Here is a 20,663-nt window from a genome sequence, read left to right as displayed (position 1 = left end):
GAGGTAAAGTGCCTTCCCCTCCCCACCCTGTGGTGATACGTCATTTTACATTTGAAGTCAAAGACTAGTCCTGAATATAAAGCCCATTCTAAGCTCTCTTCTTCTTTCTAGAAAATTCATAATCTGAAACTGCCAAGAGGAATTACTCAATCACTCTCATATCCTGAAATTAGGAAAGGTCCCCCCTCTCCCCCCATTCATAATCTCCTTTTGATTCTGTGGTCACTTCCCAGAAGTCTTAACTGGCAATTTGGAAAATACTAATATAAATTGTGAAGCATGCTGATCATTTAGCTTTACGTTAACCAAAGGTCTCTTTTTAGAATCACCAAGAACACTGGTCTCACTGTGAAAGTGCAAAATCAAACAACCTACTGAGACGTCAATCTTCTGAAACCACCAACGGTCAGCAGCCTTCCAGAAAACCAGCCAAGCACAAGATCCGGAAACAGCACCGACGCCAGCGTGGCCTGAAGTCTTTGGTGACTGAGGAGCTGGCTGTCTGTCAGGGAAACCAGAATAGCACTCCCAGACAGCAACCGAACCAGAATAAGCCCACTGATCCTTCAATAAAGCACGAAACAATTGTAATTATGAATGCCCCGAATGATGATTTACAAGACTCAAGTGCACTTAGGAGCCGGGATCCCAAAGTAACCTCCAACAAACTTGGCCCAGCACAGCAGGCTTCTGATAAGTCATGGTATAACAACTCTACTGGATATCAGTCAGTGACGGATGTTCACAAACAAAGAGGACACGAAGGCCAAGAAGAGAAAAGACCGTCACATCAGCAGCCACACATCCACACTCTTTCCAATGTGGGCTTGAACCACCTAAACGAGCTTAGTAAGAGACAAGTGCCCCTGAGCCAGAAAGGCTCACAGTCTGTTCCTACAGTAAATGTTAATGGATCAACCACAAATAGGAAGCAACCCAAGCAGATTTACACAGAGACGAAATATAAGAACTTAGAAATATTATGGTAAGAATTCCCTTTTCCCAACTTTTTCCTAGAGGAGCTATGAGAGACCACTGGAGACAGGAGAAGGTGTGGGTCATGGGGACGGTCAAGGGAGAGGAAAACATCGCCTAGCAATGTCCTTGGCTCTGATTTCTGCCTCACATAGCCCACTTGCGAGGTATTTCTTTTCTTCCTCCCAGTCTCCTCTACTTTTCCCACTGTAGTTAAGCCAGAGGTTGGAGGGATGGGAGGAGAGAGGACCCAATTTAAAAAAAAAAAAAAAAAAAATCAGTATATTTTGAGGGTTACAAGTAATGTTTGGAGGAAACGGTCTCCAACGTGGTTATCCTAAGGAAATATAGGTATGCCCCCAAATACCATCATTTACCAAAATGACAACAATAATCCAACAATAAGGAAACGTTAATGATGGTATTTAATGTCACGCAACCATTAAAAAGCTTTGGTTATAAAGAAACACTTCTATAGGGGCGCCTGGGTGGCTCAGAAGGTTAAGGGTCCAACTTCGGCTCAGGTCATGATCTTGCAATTTATGGGTTCGAGCCCCACCTCGGACTCTGTGCTGACAGGTCAGAGCCTGGAGCCTGCTTCGGATTCTGTGTCTCCCTCTCTGTCTGCCCCTCCCCCCGCTCGTGCTCTTTCTCAAAAATAAACATGAAAAAAACCTATTTTAAAGAAATACTTCTATAAAAAGCAAACAGTAAGGTGCAAATTTACACCTAAGGAGTAGGAGCTCTACTATGCAGAAATAGGCACAAACGAGGAAAAATGCATCAAAATGTCCATAGCAGTTATTTCTGGCAAGAGAAATTGGACTTATTTTTAATGTCCTCTGCATACTTTCTGAATCTGAATTGTTCAAGTTCCCTGCAGTGTAGGTGTATTGCTTCCATCATCAGACCAAAAAAAAAAAAAGTTATTTTTAAACTCACATCAGGGGACGTGTCCCGATGTCATTCAATCAAATGTGTATATTACACACCAGATATGCACTAAATCCAGTGCTAAAATGCTCTATAGAAGGTACAAAAGTAATGTGATGCCCGGGTGCCTTCAAGGAGCTTACTTTCAAAGTAGGTAGACAATTTTGCATGTCTGAAGTGAGAAGAACACATCTCAGTCCTTCACCTGGAGGTATGGAACAGTCAATAAAATTCAGAACTGGCTTCCTAGACAGATCGTGATAGATAGCAGGCATCCCTGTCTTGTTTCCTGACTTTAGAGGGAGCGCTTCTAACATTCACACCATTAAAAATATTTAACTTTTGCTAGATAGGGAGGGGAGACAGGAAATGTCTCCTATTCCTGTTGCCAAGAGCTTTTATCACAAATGGATACTTAATTTTATCAAAGACTTGTCCTGCATCAATTGAAAAATTTTCTCTTTAAATCCTTTAAGGTAGTTAAATATATTAACAGATTTCCTTTAAGTTTTTATTTTTATTGGAGAGAGACAAATTGAGCATGAGCAGGGGAGGGGCAGAGACAAAGAGAGGCTCTGTGTATGGTCAGCATGGGGCTTGAACCCACAAAACCACAAGATCATGACCTGAGCCAAAATCAGGAGTCGGTCACTCAACTGACTGAGCCACCGAAGGTGCCCCTATTAATAGATTTCCTAATGTGACATCATCCTTTTATTCCTAGGATTAACCTAACTTGTCACATTGTATTTTTAATATGTTGCCTAATTTGATTTTTTTAACACTATTTAGGATTTAAGATTCACATGCGTGAAGTGAGGTTGGCTTAAAATTTTCCTATCTGCCACTAGCCTTATCTGAATGGGTTATCAAGACTATACCAACCTTATAAAACTAATTGCAGAGTATTCCCCCTTTCTCCATCCTCTAGGACACTTGATATACAATTGGAATTATCTATTACTTGAAGTTTCATAGAATTTTCCCATAAAACCATTTAGATCACATGTATTTTTTGTTTGGCTTTGTTCTGTTTGCGGGCAGATTTTCAGCTTTAATCTACTTATGTTTACTGTAATAATCATATTTGGATTTATTTCTACCATCCTAATTCGTCCTTTCCATCACCCTGTTGCTATCCTATGTGTGTGTGTGTGTCTTTTATTGAATAGAATTTTGTTACTTTTTCCCGATTTGGAAATACGCTTTCTCTATTTTGAGTATAGTTGACGCACAATGTCAGTTTCGGCTGCACAACTAGTGATCTGACAAGTTTATACATTATGCTACGTTCACAAGTGTAACTACCCTCTGTCCCGTCACATTGCTATTACAGTATCATTGACTGTATTCCTTATGCAATGACTTTTATTCCCGTGACTTATGCATTCCATAACCGGAAGCCTTGTATCTCCCTCTCTCCATCACCCACTTCGCCCAACGCCTTACCTCCTACCCTCCGGCAACTGCCAGTTTGTTCTCCGTATTTACAGGACTGATTCTTTTTATAGTTTATAGATTTCATTTATGAGTGGAATCCTATGGTATTTGACTCAGACTTCATTCACTGAGCATAATACCCTCTAGATTCACCCAACTTCTCAAGGTTTTTGAAAAACTTACTTAGCCAGGCAAAATATTTCTGTTCTCTTCCAGAGCATATTCAGAATCGCTGGATTGTTTTAATCCAATCGCCCTTTGAGTCACGCATTTTTCCTCCAGCATCTTTCGTAGTTCCTATGTCTCCAAAAGTTAAGGCTTCTTGTAGAGAGTGTTTTAAATTTAACTGATTATTAATGTCTCTGCCTCACCATTTTTCTTCCATTTGACTCTTTCTTCCTGAAGTAGATCTTTTGGAAAGGTTTTCAGCAAGGGTAGGTCACTGCTAAATCTACCTGAAGGACCTTTACTCTCTATCTTGAATTATAGTTTAACCTGGTAAAGAGTTGGAAAACATTTTCCTATCTCCTGGTTTCTGTTTCTTTGAAAAGTTTTTGTCAATATAATTATCATTCCTTTTGTTTTTCTCTTTTAAGGATTCCCCCTTTGTTTTTGGTATTCTGAGGTTTCCCTGTGTTAGGTCTCGATATGAAGTTTTTAATCCTGCTTGTGATTCCTAAATCTGAGGATTCATCGCTTTCATAAATTCCATAAAAACTACCATCCATTTTCCCTTTGATTATTACGTACTATTTCCTATGGATATTTCCTGTCTCAGGAAATACTGTTTTCCCTCCGGGAACACCAAATACATGCATACTAGATTCTGTTATTCTAGACTCTGGGTCTCTTTAACGGTTTCTTATTTCATCTTTTATCTATCTGTGCTTGAGAAATTTCCTCCCACCAGTTTCCAAATGCACTAACTTTCTTCAGCTGAGTCTAGTATGCACTTTAATCAAAATTTAGTAAATTTCAATAGTGGTATGTTTCAGGTCTAGAATCTTTATTCGGTTCTGATTAAAACCTTTTTTTTTTTTTTTTTTTTTCCAAAATCGGTTTCTCAGGGTTTTGATTTCTTCTCTCAGGTCTTTAAAATCTTGGGGCGCCTGGGTGGCTTGGTCGGTTAAGCGTCCGACATTGGCTCAGGTCATGATCTCACGGTCCGTGAGTTCGAGCCCCGCATCGGGCTCTGTGCTGACAGCTCAGAGCCTGGGGCCTGTTTCGGATTCTGTGTCTCCCTCTCTCTCTCTGACCCTCCCCCGTTCATGCTCTCTCTCTGTCTCAAAAAATAAATAAACGTTAAAAAAAAAATTTTTTTTTAAATAAAATCTTTAAACATGCTTCAGAATGCTATCTAGGGGCTCCTGGGTGGCTCAGTGAGTTGAGAATAAAGATCCTGGGGTCATGGGATCCAGCCCTGTGTCAGGCTCATGAAGCCTGCTTAAGATTCTCTCTCTCCAGGGTGAGAGGAGTTCAGGGTTCAGGTCATGATCTCACCTTTTGTGAGTTTGAGCCCCACTTCGGGCTCTCTGCTGTCAGTGCACAGAGCCTGCTTTGGATCCTATGTCCCCCTCTCTGTCTCTGACTCTCCCTCACTCATACGTGTTCTTTCTTTCAGAAATAAAGATTAATATTGAAAAAAAGAGTCTCTGTTGGGATGAGCACGGGGTGTTGTACAGAAACCAATTTGACAATATTTAAAAAGATAATTAAGAAATTAAATTTAAAAAAAAAGATTCTCTCCCCCTCTGCCCCCTTCCCAGCTCACACTCTCTAAAACATAATAAAAATTTTTTTAAATGTTAAAATTCTATTATCAGAAGTTCATAGAAATCCATCACTGTTTCTTGTGCGTGTGCATGTGCACCTGTGGGCTCTTCTACTTAGTGGATTATTTCCTCATATATTCTAGGATTTGGGATTGTGAACGTATGCTTGGCTATCTTGTCTAAAGACACGTAAGCAGGCTAGAGAAGGAGGTTATCCCTCCAGAGAATTTTTTTTCAAATGTTTATTTTTGAGAGAGAGAGAGAGTGAGAGTGGGGAAGGGACAAAGCAAAAGAGAGGGAGACACAGAATCCGAAGCAGGCTCCAGGCTCCGAGCTGCCAGCACAGAGCCCGACGTGGGGCTCGAACTCATGAACCATGAGATCATAACCGGAGGTGAAGTCGGACACTCACCAACTGAGCCACCCAGGCGCCCCAGAGAACTTTTATATTTGGTTCTTGCAGATACAACAGGGAGAGCCCTCTTCTAGGATCATTTTTATGTTAATTTTTTTGGTGCTGGAATCCACGTTTGTGTGGAGAAGGTAAATTTGAACCCCAAACGCTGTCCCGTGGAAATTCACAAGGAATTTTTTCTCCACTTGAGAGCCTAGACGAAGACAAACAGCCTTGCTTTGCAGATTCTCAAGGCTGGTGACTTTCACTAACCCAACTGTTTCTTGAAGACGTAGCTCTCCAAGGCCTGTATGCAGGCCTCTCCCTGGATTCCCCATGCCACACGGGGCCAAGATTTCACATATCCTACACCAGCGTTAAGTGTTAAAACTCAAGCCCAGGGGCGCCTGGGTGGCTCAGTCGGTTGAGCGTCCAACTTCCGCTCAGGTCATGATCTCACAGCTCGTGACTTGGAGCCCCGCGTCAGGCTCTGTGCTGACAGCTCGGAGCCTGGAGCCTGCTTCCGATTTTGTGCCTCCCTCTCTCTGCCCCAACCCACTCGCATTCTGTCTCTGTCTCTCTCAAATATTAAAAAAAAACAAAACAAAACAAAACTCAAGCCCATAGGTGCAAAACTCCCACCAAGAAAGCCTATAGCTTTAGCTTATCCGAAATCTGCTTTACTTTTAGTTCCTTTTTTGTGTGTGGTCTTGAAGTTTCCCTCTCTTAGAAATTCAACCGTGTATTTACTAAAAAGATATTTGTTCCAATTTAACCCAACATTTCCAGGCATTTTACAGTGGGAAGGTCTTTGACGTTTCCAAGGGGCGTTTGTTGTTTTTGTTTTTCGATTTCGAATGCACTAAATGGAAGTCCTCAAACAAGAGCTAAACTACCCTAAAGAAAAACTAGGAGGGTTTTAAGAGGTTAATGTATTTATGCAAAGATTCAGCTGAAGGTCATGAGTTTGATTTGGAGAGCGACGAATACCTCAAGTACAAAAAGACTTTTCTGCTCAACGTCCTATATACCCAGGTGTTATTAACAGATTTGTGGGTTGTGGTTTGGTTTTTTTTTTCCCCCCATTCAGGAAATTCCATTCTCCCTCTGACAGCCAGCCTGGGAGAGCTTCTCCGGACTCCCAGCTCGCTCAGATCATGGAGCGACATCAGCAGGCCTTAAAGCAGCTGACGGAGGTGCAGCCTAACGAAGGGGCCTCGCCCAGCGTCACATTTCCACCTATCTTGTCCAGGGTAGAAAGCGAATCCCAACTCAGCGCGGAGACAAGCCAAAGAAACCAAATGAAAGTGGGTCGCAGCAATTCCGAAGGCTATCTGTTTCAGCTGGAAAAAGGAAAAAAGCATAGGAAAAGCAGCAGCACCAAGGTAATAAAAGCATTTTTACCAAATAACCTTTCAATTCTGGTAATGCAGACGGGCATGGCCATTCCCTTACTCCCAGCCCTGAAACAGGTCCTTCCGGGTGGGCCCAAGTCCTGAGGCGCTTCCTGATCTCATCTGTCCCTGGCTGCCGCCTCAGATGTCCCTACTTTGTGCTTCATCTCTGGGAAGGGTGCACCTTCGCGGAGAAGCGAGAGTCCTCCTTCTAGCCCCAGGTTAGACGTCACACGCTTGGGTTCCACACACCCCATTTCAACCCCTAGCCTAGGCTGAGTCTCTCCGCACGTGCTCGTATTTGAAGAGACAAAGTAGGGCTGAGGGAGTCTGTCACTGCATTCTACCCCCTCCATCCCGCTGTCCCCCCACCTCGGGGAACAATTCTTGTCTTAATCCCCCACCCCAGCTCCTGCACCCCAAGACCCAGGAACAACCAGTGACTGGGCTTCCCTCAAAAACACTGGCTCATCTCTTCTGAGTTCTTTGTAAGAGTCACCATTATGAGCACCTTTGCTCCATTTAAATCTTTTGCATCCAGTCTGTAGAGATAAGTGGAAAAGGGGCAGAGGGGGATTCCTAGTGGAGTCTTCCCAGGAGGACCTGAAGGAACGTTGAAGGAGTCTTTTTATGTCCTGTGCATTTCTCCACTGTTGCAAGTAATAAAAACCCCTCAGGAAAGTCACTGGCTTCGAATGTCAAGTGGTCAGGAAACAACTGGAAAGTGCATTCGGGTTTACAGGGCAACAGGGCAAGACCCAGTGGGAAGCAATATGGGAATGTGGTGACTGGGTTCCCCAGGAATAGACTCTGAAGTGGAGATTCCTTGCAAGAGGTTTACTGACAAGTGCTTCTAGAACCACCCCCACAAGGGGGGTGGGGGCAGGGCTGGCTGAGGGAGAGTGTGTGCCCATGATACAGGGGCAGCAAGAAGCCTCTGAGAGGCCCACAGGGACTCTGAAGTTGGGATGGCCCTTTAAAGGTACAGGACCCACATGGACCAGCCATTGGCTACTGACTGTCCCTGGGGAAGGGCTGTAACTTTGGGTACCACAGCTGGGTATCACATCTGGCTGAGGGCGGTTTTTAGGGAGGGACCCAACTGTGAGCCACAGCAGACAGCACTCCCAGCAAGTGGGGGAAGGAGTGCCTCGGTCTAGAGGGACCCTCCCTAGAAGGCAGTTTAGGGCATCAAATCTTAGCTCCGTTCCACATAGGTGTCGAATTCCTGTTAGGAACAGTGGTAGGTGCCAGGGTGTAAAGAAAATGAGCCACGGCCCCTCCTCGTGTAGACACACATGAAAATGGCTTCAGTATAATGTTGCACATAAAAAAAAAAAAAAAAGAGGTATGTGTGGGCTGCACTGAGGAGCACTAAGGAGTTTGGGGGGAGGGTGGCGGGGTTAAGCAGAGCTTCAGAGGATAATTCTGAGCCAAGTTTTATTTCCTTTTCAAGTTCATTTATTTTGAGAGGGAGAGAGGGGCAGAGGGACAGACGGAGAGAGGGAGAGAGAATCCCAAGCAGGTTCCACACTGCAAGCACAGAGCCCGACGTGAGGCTCGAACACAGAAACGGGGAGATCGTGACCCTGAGCTGAAACCAAGAGTTGGATGCTTCACCGACTGGTTAAGTGCCACCCAAGCTCCCCACTGAGCCGAGTTTTAGATGATCAACAGTGAACAAGAAAAGACAGAGAGCATTTCAGGCAAAGGGACCGGCCTGAGCAGCTATTATGAAGCTGGAGACACCGCGATGCATGCTGGGAACTGCCAGCACGTCAGTGTTGCTGTCCCTGAAACAGGGAGCACGGGGTGTGGACGGATGCAGGTGGAGCAGTGGGTAGGGGCCAGGTCTCACAGGAGCCTGCTTATCATATGGAGAAGGACTTTACGCATATTTAAGAGAAGAAACGAAAGATCTGCTTGGGGCAAAGACGTCAGCGGTTGACGGGTAGGAAACAGCCCAGCCAGCTCCTTACAGCTGCCACCTTGGAGGCCTGTCTACCTCAGGACTCTAGCCCCCCTCATAACCCTGGCGTCCCTGCCTCAGCTCCCTCACGCACCCCCACCCCGCGGCTCCTTGGACTCCTTGTTCTGACCCTACTCCCTCTTAGCCTCGGTTCTGCAGGGGGTCCCTAATCCCCGCCCAGGCCATGGGAACCACAATCAGTGGCTTGGAGCTGGGAAAAGCCCCAGTCTCCCTGTAAATAAGGAGCAGCGTGTTTCTGGGATCCCAAGTTCCTTCTTTTTCTACAGAAACATCATTACGTGGTAGTTAGGTTCTGCGGTAGGATTAGCGCCGTTCTCAAGTCCTTCATAAATAGAAGGGGTCTTGCAGGCTAGACTAGGAGGGCAGACACCACGCAGGCTATTATGTCTAAACAGAAATCCATTCAGAGCTTTGGAACCAGCACATTCTCAGGGTGAGGAGGGCCTGTTGACTGGAGGGTTGATAGGTTACCAACGGCCTAAGCCATAGCTCCAACACACTCCTCAGAAGAGGATCTTCTGCATTAGGTTTCTTGCCAACTAGAAGAAACCTTCTAGTTGTTAAACAACCTTCTTGTTGTTAAAAATGCAAGGTTTTAGGGACACCCGCGTGGCTCTGTTGGTTAAGCATCTGGCTCTTGGTTTCAGCTCAGGTCAAGCTCACAGTTCCTGGGTTCAAGTGCCATGTTGGGCTCTGTGGTGTGTGTGGACCCTGCTTGAGACTCACTCACTCTCTCTCTCTCTCTCTCTGCCCCTCTTCCATTTGCATGCATGCGCTCTCAAAATAATTTGTTTTTAAATGCAAGCTTTAAACACAGTTCTTCTTATTATTTAGAGAGAGAAAGAGCATGAAGTGGGGAGGGGGCGGAGGAGGGGGGAGGGGGCGGAGGAGGGGGGAGGGGGCGGGGGAGGGGGGAGGGGGCGGAGGAGGGGGGAGGGGGCGGAGGAGGGGGGAGGGGGCGGAGGAGGGGGGAGGGGGCGGAGGAGGAGGGAGGGGGCGGAGGAGGAGGGAGGGGGCGGAGGAGGAGGGAGGGGGCGGAGGAGGAGGGAGGGGGCGGAGGAGGAGGGAGAAAGAGAGATTTTCAACCAGGGTCTACACGCTCCACAGAGCCCAATGCAGGGCTCAATCCCATGATCCTGGAACCCTGACCTGAGCTGAAATCAAGATTCAGATGCTCAACTGACTGAGCCACCCCGGCACCCCTGGACTCCGTTCTTAGTGAGCAGGGTTAAGTGGAAGTCAGACTCAGCCATCCCCAATTTCTCAGCTCTCTTAATACTGGTGTCCCTTGGGCAAGTCAGTAACTCACCTGAGCCCGTTTCCTCACATGCACAATCAGAAATCATTCCTTCTTTTTGCAGATTTGGTGTGATAATTACATGAAACGATGTATTAAACCTTAGCTTAGGGGCATCCAGGTGGCTCAGTCGGTTGAGTGTCAGACTCTTGGTTTTGGCCCAGGTCATGATCTCACGATTTGTGAGTTCAAGCCCCGCATCAGGCTCTGCACCGACAGACAGAAGCCTGCTTGGGATTCTCTCCCTGCCCCTCCCCTGCTCACGCATGCTCTCTCAAAAATAAACTTTAAAATCTGGAGAGAAAAAAAAAAAACAAAAAAAACAAAAAAAAAAAAACCACCTTATCTCCGTCCCTAGTGAGGAGTAGACCATCAAATCAATTAGTTGCCTTTTCCTTCTTCCTTCCCTCAGTAACCTAAATTCAGGTCTTACAGAGGAGAGGGGGAGGAGAGTACCTCTGTGACAGTGTGTGTCCCCAGAAGTCTGAGAGTATGGGAGGGTAGGGAAGAGGAAGGAAAAAGAACTTTCAGTTACTGCCGCCCAAACCCTCTTTCCAAGTCAGAGAAGCCCTTCCCTTCCTGCTTTCTTTCAGGAATGTTACCATCCACCCGTACCCATTTTCTCCCTCCAACACCTTCAACCTACATCTGACAAACGCACAGAAGCGCCCTTTGTCCTTTAAGCTACTCCAGAAGCTCAAAGGATTTCGAACAGAGCTATTTGTATAGGACAGCAGGTAGCCGGGGCACCAGACGGGGGGAATCGTTATCCGGGTCATGCCCATTTGCTTGTCACAGCAAATCTTGCGGTTTCCAAGGGAATCGACTCGAAGCACATTAAAAATGTGAGGATTTGTAAAGCCAACGGGCCCACGCACCGTTCCCCTTCCCCTGGCGGTTCTGAGGGGACTGACTGATGAACGCGAAGCATCGCCCGTGCTGTTAAAGCCAGTCGTCAGGCAGCAAGAGACTGACGCAGCGCCCGGGACGACAAACAGCATAAAAGTATCTATCGCGACCCGCCACAAAAGTCACTGCTTACAGGGTTCTCCCGCAGCCGAGCTGCAGTAATTAACTCGTGTGTTTGTCGTCACAGACAATCTGGGTATTGCTGCTTGACTGCTTCTAAGAAGAGGTTTATTTGGATTAAATTTCGCAACCACAGAGCAAATTCCCTTCGCTTGCTGTTCTCTCCAGTATCTGAGGCATTGTTTTCCATTGTCCCGCTTTTGAGTAGCCTTCCCCTGCTTATACGTCTGAGGAATGTTCTGGAGAAAAGCCCTGCCGTGTCCCCCACAGCAGGGTACAGCGTTTCGGAGTTGAAACAGGTCCTCGCCAGACAGTCAAGGTCATTTTCAACTCACGCACACTTCGCCCCAAGTTTACAAGAAAACATCACTCTTCTAGCTTGTGAAGGGTGATTAATTACCGGCAGAAATATGCCATCAGGACAGTCCCGTGCCATCTTCCGCTAAAGGGGCCATCAACAGTGAACAGTTCAGACGGGCGGGTCTGGTCTTTGCCATCATCAGGCGGGGCCAGGGATGGCTGAGGTCAGCTTGGGCACATCTTAGGCAAAGACTAGCAGCGAACCCCATCAGGGGCGTATTGAGAACAGGACTGTATTCCCCCCACCCCACCCCGCGTTTGGAGACCTAACAGGGCTATCATTGTTGATTTAATTTTCAGGGTGTGTGGGGGGGGGGGGGGGGCGGGGATGCTATTGTGACCTTTTAGTCTTGTAACAGCCAAGGAGAACTAAATCAAAGTAAATTCTGAGGATTATTTTACTATAAAAGCCTTTTGAAGAGACAGAAAGCAGATTAGTCGTTGCCTAGTGCTGGAGGTGGGGGGCCGGGGTGGGGGGCGGGGGAGGAGCGGCTGCTAATGGGTACAACTTCAAATGGGGAAGTTCTGTGGTATGCAAAGTCAATTTCAGTAAAGCTGTTAGGAAGATTTCTGATGGAAAGAGATCAAATGGAATTACAGCACTGAGCGGCAATCAAGATTACTTGAGGCAATCTTAAGCAAATCTAGGATTTTTCATCGCCAGTCACCCAGAGCAAACTTCTTTATGAAGCATGCTCCCTCTCCCTTGAGAAGGGTCTCTGGCTAGAAGCAGCCCGATCCCGGAAAAGGAGTTTGGAGCATTTGGATTCCCCCTCCCCTCCGGGCCACACTCTTTACTCTGTAAATAGGTAATTCTAGTCCCCTCCGTGTTCTGTTTTTCAAGGACAGCCAAGATGTAGATTCTGGTTATTCGACGGGATAGTAAAAACTGGAGGAACCCGGGAGCAGGGAGCTATTATTCACGCTTCACGATGTATCTTTTAGGGAGTCCGTGCAATGATTACAGTTAAGCTGCTTCACATTAAGTTTGTGATTTCTGGACACACTGATCATTTCTCATCCGTTTTGGACAAATTGGATCTAGGACTTGGATATGAGCGAGGTTCCCTCCGTTTTCATTTCTGGTTTACTCTGGCAAATAGTAATTTCAGCGATTGCAAAACAGGTCAGATGATAAAGAACAAGTTTGCGATTGCCACGTAGAAGATAGGAGGGTTCACTCACCTAGTAATTAGCAGAGATTTTTAAATGTGATCACACACAGTGCAATCAAGGCTTGCACAAAAAGGCCATTCTTACACATTGCTAATGGAAGGGTTCATGAAGGACCTTAAAGGTGTTCATGATTTTGCCTCAATAATTCCACTTCTGTTAACTGATCTCAAAGCAATTCTCACGGTAGCCCACAAACAACGCTCACTGCCAGGACATCTTAAATGTTCGACATTTAGAGGAATAGCTAAATAATGCAACTATAACCAGAAGACAGAATGTTCTGTATGGAAGTCATTTTTGAAAACCAATGACGGGGAAACACAGTATAATGCTACAACGCTTAGTGAAGGGGCCCCTGGGTGGCTCAGTCAGTTAAGCATCCAGCTCTTGATTTCCGCTCAGGTCATGATCTCGTGGTTTTGAGTTTGAGCCCCATTTGGGGCTCTGTGCTGATCGAGGAGCCGGCTTAGGATTCTTGCGCTCTCCCTCTGCCCCTCTCTCCAACTCATGCATGTGTGTGCTCTTTCACTCTCAAAAAAAAAAAAAAAATGCTTAGTGAAAATATCTAATTTGTAGCACTTGACAATTTTACACAAGCATGAACAGATAAATATCAAGGGCAAGAAGCACCTAGAATGGTTTTGCCAGGTGATCGTTTTTCTTAAAGGGGATTTCGGATTTTGACGAGCCTTTAACGAACACCATTTTCTCTCCATACTTTAATATTTTTAAACGATTTTTAGCCCAACAACTTCTTCCGAAAAAAGGAACCTTCTCTCTCTCCTTTTAGAGTTAGATATGCCCAAAGAGTTTCGACTGTAAGTTTTGAACATTCTAATCAGGGAAATCCGGTTTGCAGAACTCGATCCTTGAAGCGTAGAAATGTTGCCTACGAGTCACAAGATTCTGGCTCTCTGAAGCACCAAGACGTCAGAAATACTGCTTTCACCTCCAAGTCACAGAATTACGATTTACCGTACCTTCAAAAAGATGGGCTCCTTCTCACGTACGATTAACCCACAGGTAGAGAGCCACACAGCTCACAACACCAGAACCAGTTATTTGTATGGTTCTCTTGTTCCCTTCCCGACCCAAGATTGCTGTTCCAGATCCAAGAACCATATCCGCATTCAAGGCGGGAAAACAGAAAAAGAGAGGGGCCGAGCCAGCCCGGATAAAAGCTTTCTAAAGATACAAGCTTTCCCCCAGCCAACTTTCATTTATACCGCACGGGCCAGAGCTCAGTGCTTCGGATCTGCAGAACAGAGTACCTGGCTCGAAGATTCTATAGTGGGGAAAGGCAATGGAGAAACTAACTGGGGCCAGCTGTGGGTAGTCGGGCACTAGCCCAGTGGGAGGAGAACACATTCTTGTAACAGTTGATACAAAGGATACCGCAGTTCCCATCAAGGAATGATACGCAGTAACTGTATCCAACGTAATTTTTTTTTTTTTTTAAGTCTCTGGACGCTCTCTGCCAAATTCTGTCTGAAGAACTTACTAGATGTACTGCTTATCTTAGGCCTTATCGTAATTTACGAGAGCTTTCGAGATTTAGAGAAACACGGAGCTTTGTCCCACGTGCAGGTGAAACAGGGCAGTGCTGTCGCCTCTTGAGGATGGCTATTCTTTCTCCAGCTGAAGCGTTGACGTAGATCTGTCTGAACGGAACTACTGTCGTCCAAACTAGCTCTTTGGGATGGTCCTTTCCTACCCTGCTCAAGGAAGGAAACCAAATGAACTCACAAACTCAAAAAAAAAAAAAAGGGGGGGGGGACTTGGTATCTCCACAAGGGCATCTGCCCGAAGCAGCAAGTCAGTTTTAACACTGAAAGCAGCAGTCAGGGGAATATCATCATCTAGTCTACAGTCTGGAGAGCATTAGTGTTTTTCCGCCCTGTTATTTTGCTCAAATGTCATAATTTAAAATTAAATCGCCACATCATGTTACTGTCCCTTTAAATATGCAATACCACTATGAAGGTCATATAAAATTACACCCTTCAGGGGCGCCTGGTGGCTTAGTCGGTTGAGTGTCTGACTTCGGCTCAGGTCATGATCTCACGGTCTGTGAGTTCAAGCCCCGCATCGGGCTCTGTGCTGATGGCTCAGAGCCCGGAGCCTGCTTTGCATTCTGTGTCTCCCTCTCTCTCTGACCCTCCCCCGCTCATGCCCTGTCTCTCTCTCTCGGTCAAAAATAAATAAAACATTAAAAAATAATAATAATAAAATAAAATAAAATTACACCCTTCAAAATATCCAAAAATCACACTGAATGAAAGGAGTTTCTCAGTAGATCTTGCCTAGACTCTAACCCTTAGAAATTTACTATCTTGGGACGTCTGGGGGGCTCAGTCGGTTAAGCATCCGACTTCAGCTCACGTCATGATCTCCCGGCTTGTGAGTTCGAGCCCCACATTGGATTCTGTGCTGCCAGCGGGGAGCCTGCTTCAGATTCCGTCTCCATCTCTCTCTGCCCCTCCCCCACTGGTTCATTTTCTCTGTCTCGCTCGCTCAAATATAAATAAACATTAAAAGATAAAAAATGTACTGTCTTTTGAATGTTATGACATCATCAGGGCACTCCTCTTTTTGAAGCAATGCTTACCTGATTTAGATGGCCTCTTCCCAGGAAATCATTTGGTTTGGTCATTGTAGGAGACCAGACACAACAGTAATAGCAGATGTTGTTCAAAAGGTTAATAACAAAACACCAGTTCGTTCACTCGAAAATGTTTATTTGTAATTCTCAGAATTCCAGCTTTGTTGTTGTTGCAGAAGTCGGAGAAGTCAAAGCCCGTGAGCCGACCAGCTACAAATTACCCAAGAAGCTACAAATTATCAAGAGCTACCCTTAACGTGGAAGAACTATCAGGAATTGCGGCCACACTCTCCCAGCTGTCCACACGGACCTCCGTTCTTCCCTCTCCTGTGTGGCTAGGACAGCTGGGCGGGGGTGGGGGGGACACACAGTTCCTTAATAGAAACTGTCTCTTTGTATCTGTAGAGTGCCAAGCTGAAAGGTTATCAGAAAAGAGACGTGAAGCTTGGAGGCCTTGGACCTGACCTTGAGTCCATCAGAGACAAAGTGAGTGTGACGTACGTACAGCATTCTGTAGGCTTGGGTTTGCCTACCTGCCTTTTAGCAGAACCGCACAGACCCGTGCCCCGGAACCAAGTCCTCATCCAAAGGTCTCCCTCCAAGTAGACTCTTCTGAAATAGCATTGGTAATAGAGACCCAGATATGCCTTTTACCATAAAATAAAATTACCCGGCCAATGCTGTCTTATGTATCCACCTTTTAGTTTTGAGGGCCCCGCACAGAAGAGGGCCATGTGCACATGAAAAGAGATGTGTGTGTTAGACGGTCGTTGGTCTTTCCCAATGGAGTGATCTTGGTAATTTCAAAGAGTGGCTACAGAGAAGACGCTTAGGATAAGAGATCCCCAACCCATGAAAAGTGCATCCACTTTAGTTCCTTTCCTCTAGTGAAAGGAGATCTTCATTTAATGTGTTTTAACTGCGGTTGCACTCAGGGCATGAAAAGAGAGTATAGTTCAAAGTTGGAAGCCAAAATGAAAATAAATTGGGTAAATGCAACAAAGAAGGAGCTGAATGTGATTTAGCCCCTGTTAAGGGAACACTGGGTGTGCTACTGCGGTGATGTCCCCCCCCCCCACCCCCCAGAGAGACTATTTCTAGGAGAAACATTAACTTAACCATCTCACCGCCGTTGCCTTACACATGGTAACCCCGTTTCCCCGGTGCCTCCGAGACACTACCATACGCCCAGCCGGCTAAAACGAGTGCTGCTTTTAAAAGGAGAGAACAGGGAGATCTAGCAGGGCCTGTGCACGGTCGTAACTTTGTTTCTCCGAACAGATGCAGAAATTAATCCAAAAAAAGGAATACGCCAGACAAGTTCAGGAGTATAACGCGAAGACGCTATCCCTCCTGCCGAAACCACAAACAGCGAAAACCAAAAGTAAATCGGCCATCCCTCGGCAGAAGGTAAGAAATTCTCAGCAAGGCCGTTAGCTTTGCAATTAGAATGAAAAGGAAACCTTTGTTACCTCTTAAATTCCCCCACCTTTTGGGGGGGTTTTTTGGAACACAGGGGATGTCTTAGCTACTGCTGTCCCTCCTTCACAGATACTGATACTGATTGATACAGACAGGGACACAAATAACACGTACACACATATGATGCTGTAAGATTAGCCTGAAGTTCGTCATGGTCTTTAGCCCTCCGTGGTTTCTTCCAAGTACAGTATTTCAAATTTGTCACCCACCCACAAACTGAATAGGAAGGCCGGCAGACATGAAGAGATACTCGACATCACTCCTCATCACGGAAATGCAAATCAAAACCCCGATGAGATCACCTTACACCTGTCGGAATGGTTAGAATCAAACAGACAAGAAATAACAAGCGTTGGTGAGCCTTTGGAGAAAAAGGAACCCTCATGCACTGCTGGTGGGAATGTCAGGTCATACGGTCACTGTGGAAACCAGGATGGAGGCCCCTCAGAAAGCTAGAAACAGAAACACCACATGATCCAATAGTTCCACTACTCGTTATTGACCCAAAGAAAACAAAAGCAACGATTCGAAAAGATACATGCACACGTATGTTTATCGCAATATTTGCCGTAGCCGAGATACGGGAGCAACCCCAGTGTCCCTCCATAGAAGAATGGAGAAAGAAGATGGGGCGTATTAAAGAAGGATATAATGGGGCCACTCATGCCAATGTGGATAGGCCTAGAGGGTATTCTGTTAAGTGAGATAAGTCAGACTGAGAAAGAAACACAATTTCACTCCTATGTGGAACCTAAAAACCAAATGAACAAGCAACAAGCAGAATCCAACCCATAAATACAGAGAACAAATTGATGGTCGCCAGAAGGGAGGTGGCGAGGGCGAGGTTGCCGGCAAAATGGGTGAAGGGGAATGGCAGGTACAAGCCTCCGGTTATGGAAGGAAATCATGGAGACGAAAGGCACGGCCCTGGGATTATAGTCAACGAGACTGTCACGGCCTGCGTGGTGACAGATGGTAACTACACTTGTGGGGAGCACAGCCTAACCTACGGATTTGTCAAATCACTATGCTGCACGCCGGAAACGAATGCAACATTCTGTCAACTCGGCTCAAAACTTTAAAACCGTTTTCACTGAATAGTAGGGTGATTTCTTAGGAGAAACCAGCAATCCTGACAGAATCCTATCAATTTCCTTCGCTAGCATTAAATTTTAAGAAATTAGAGTCGTCGTGTCATTTAGGAGTATGTATGTCAAAGAAAAGGCCTTCACTGTTTCTTTCCATTTCATTTCCCTACATTGTTCCCAAGGGACCGTAATATGTAGGTTTCTCTAGCCACAAAAAAAATATTTCATAAAATACAGAATGTTCTCCGTCTCAGAGGTCATCCAGCTAGAAGTCAGGATGTGAATGAAGTACATTCGGGGAAACACCGAGCCTTGCAGTGCAAAGTCTCTGTCTCCGTCCCAGTAAGAACATGGGACCCTTTGCATGAGGGACAAGTGACCCTTTGGTGCTTTTAGGAATTTGTACTTCATGTTCTCTCTCACAGGCCATCATATTTTCTCTTTATTGCCTTTCTTCCTCGGACCTTGAAGACCTCAGCCCACTCGACTGAGTTTCCATGGTGCCATTTTTTCTTTTCTCTCCAATCCATTATTTTTTCATGAAGAGAGTCAAGGCAACAAGTCTGTAATTAGAAATTCCTACAGAAATCACCTACACACACGGAGGAGTCTGGAGGTTCCCTGCCCCCCCCCCCACGACCTAAATATACCATTCCCATTTCAGCTATCAAGAAACGCTCATTAAAATATAAAATTGATATAAAGGCAGGTTTAGAAATCTATTTCGTGATCTCATTTTTATTGTAGTGCCTTTCGGAACGGACGTCACTGAAGGGAAAAAAAAAAAAAAAAGTCTGCTTTTTCCAGTCTCCGGGTTTCTATAGATAATATGCTAAAGAACAGAATAATTCCCAACCTCTGATAAATAGTTGCTAGAGTTCAAAGAGCCTAGGAATAAGGAAGAGTTGGATGTCATAATGGAGGCTCATCGACGACAGTGAGATCTTTGGTCTCAAGCTGTAACAAGTCCACTTTGAACGGTAAGGTCCGTCTCTCCTCAATACAAGTTTGGTTTTAAGAAGACGGCCAGAAGCTAAGTAGAGCCCCCACGTGAGAAATCTACTTTCAAACACTCGAATAAAACTCCGTTTTACAACGAAAACACCCACATGCACAAATCTGTGTGTCATCTCTCGGCTCTTTTTCACAGCACACGGTTAACGCGGCTAATTTATTTGGTGGACACTGTGTGTTGTTTCACATGATTTGCATACCCCATTCTCTCTCCATTCCCACCCACATCTCAGGAGGTTATTGTGGCCGGAGGCTCCATTCATATGGCTAATAAGCATTTCCTAAGACTCCACATCATTAAAGGAACCCGGGGCTCACTTCCCATCTCAAATAACATTTTATCTTTATGCTTTTAGGCTTTGGAATATGCTAAGACCATCCCCAAACCCAAACCTTCCAATCTGACTGATCAAGCCTCGAAGGAGAAGAAAAATCCAACCTATGCTCGAAAGGAAGATGCTCTGCCTGAAATCTCCCTGCTGGAAATACTGCAGAGCAGACACGAAAGGGAAAAACAGGCTGTGGCCGCTTTCAAAGCCCTTCACATTGTGTAGACAACACATGTATCAGAGACCAAAAATGCCCGGGGACTGGACACGGAGGAAGAGGGCCAACCCACCTCCCTGCATGGGGAGGGAGGACCCAATGTCCTCCAGCTGCGGTCCAGGTTTGCTTTGTGCAGAATTTAAAATATGGAGCCGTGCTACATCATGGGGCCACATTTTAGGCTCTACAAAGAAGGTTTTCTTCATTATTTATTTTCAAATCAGTTAGAATTCTGAACTCATTGCATTTGAATAAGAACTAGGGAATAAAGGCTTTTAGTTGCAGATTGGATTTTTTGCTTTCTTAAACAATCTCTACCCATCCTTGCATAAATGAAAACCTTGAAGTTACCCAGTAATAAATGTATCTACTGTGCTGCTCTCTTACCCTCCAGATAAGGAAAGAAGAAGGTATGAATGCTTCAGTTTCGACTAAAACGAACTTAAACTGGACTAACTGCCAGTACATCAGAAGTCTTTCCGGGGCGCCTGGGTGGCTCAGTGGGTTAAACGTCCAACTTCGGCTCAGTTCAGCTCTCGCGGTTCATGGGCTCAAGCCCTGCGTCGGGCTCTGTGCCAACAGCTGGGAGCCTGGATGGAGTCTGCTTCAGATTCTGTGTCTCCCTCTCTCTCTGCCCCTCCCCTGCTCATGCTCGGTCTCTGTCTCAAAAATAAATACAAACATTTAAAAAAAAAAAAATCCCAAGTCCAGAGACACCCATTCAGGCAAATCTGAGAAATACGGTTTTCTCTCAAAGCTACTTACTCATGTATGTAAATACGCCAGGCGTCTTGCCCTCACAAACATCTTGACATAGTACCACATCTGTGCTCCTATACAAAATACTAGGTAAGAGGAAAAAGCATCCCATACTTTACTACTGAGTGTCAATATTAATAAATGTTTTTTACTTTTTATCTGAGGAGACTGAATAAACATTGCAAAATTACCAGGTCTTAAAATAATCACCAAAGAATTTAATTTTTTCTTACTTGTGTTAGGTGGGCATTGCATTCTTAGATGGACATATCCAGAAACGGGCAGTTTTAACAATGACTTAGGGGGAAATCTGTTGATCTATACAGGTGGCCTAAGAACTAGCTTTGGAGATTTATTCCTTTGTTATAAACATTTCACAGGTACCATGATGTGGCATAAAAGCTACTTGTAC

General features: G+C 45.4%; 1 protein-coding gene across 3 annotated transcripts in view; it reads left to right on the top strand.

Moving 5' to 3' along the window:
• JHY (junctional cadherin complex regulator) overlaps positions 1 to 19,774 on the top strand; it is a 59,975-nt gene extending 40,201 nt beyond the window's left edge. For all 3 annotated transcript variants that reach the window (XM_053900354.1, XM_053900355.1, XM_019468842.2), the window contains 5 exons: positions 324 to 985; positions 6,605 to 6,899; positions 15,768 to 15,848; positions 16,644 to 16,772; positions 19,303 to 19,774. In XM_053900354.1, coding sequence (XP_053756329.1) covers positions 324 to 985; positions 6,605 to 6,899; positions 15,768 to 15,848; positions 16,644 to 16,772; positions 19,303 to 19,500 — 1,365 coding nt within the window. In that variant the 3' untranslated portion in view covers positions 19,501 to 19,774. The remainder of the gene's footprint in view (positions 1 to 323; positions 986 to 6,604; positions 6,900 to 15,767; positions 15,849 to 16,643; positions 16,773 to 19,302) is intronic.
• Positions 19,775 to 20,663: the final 889 nt, after the last annotated feature.

Source organism: Panthera pardus, unplaced genomic scaffold (genome assembly GCF_024362965.1).
Source record: "Panthera pardus isolate Hobbes unplaced genomic scaffold, ASM2436296v1 HiC_scaffold_12, whole genome shotgun sequence".
Lineage (NCBI taxonomy): Eukaryota > Metazoa > Chordata > Mammalia > Carnivora > Felidae > Panthera > Panthera pardus.
This window is presented reverse-complemented; position numbering and strand designations above follow the sequence as displayed.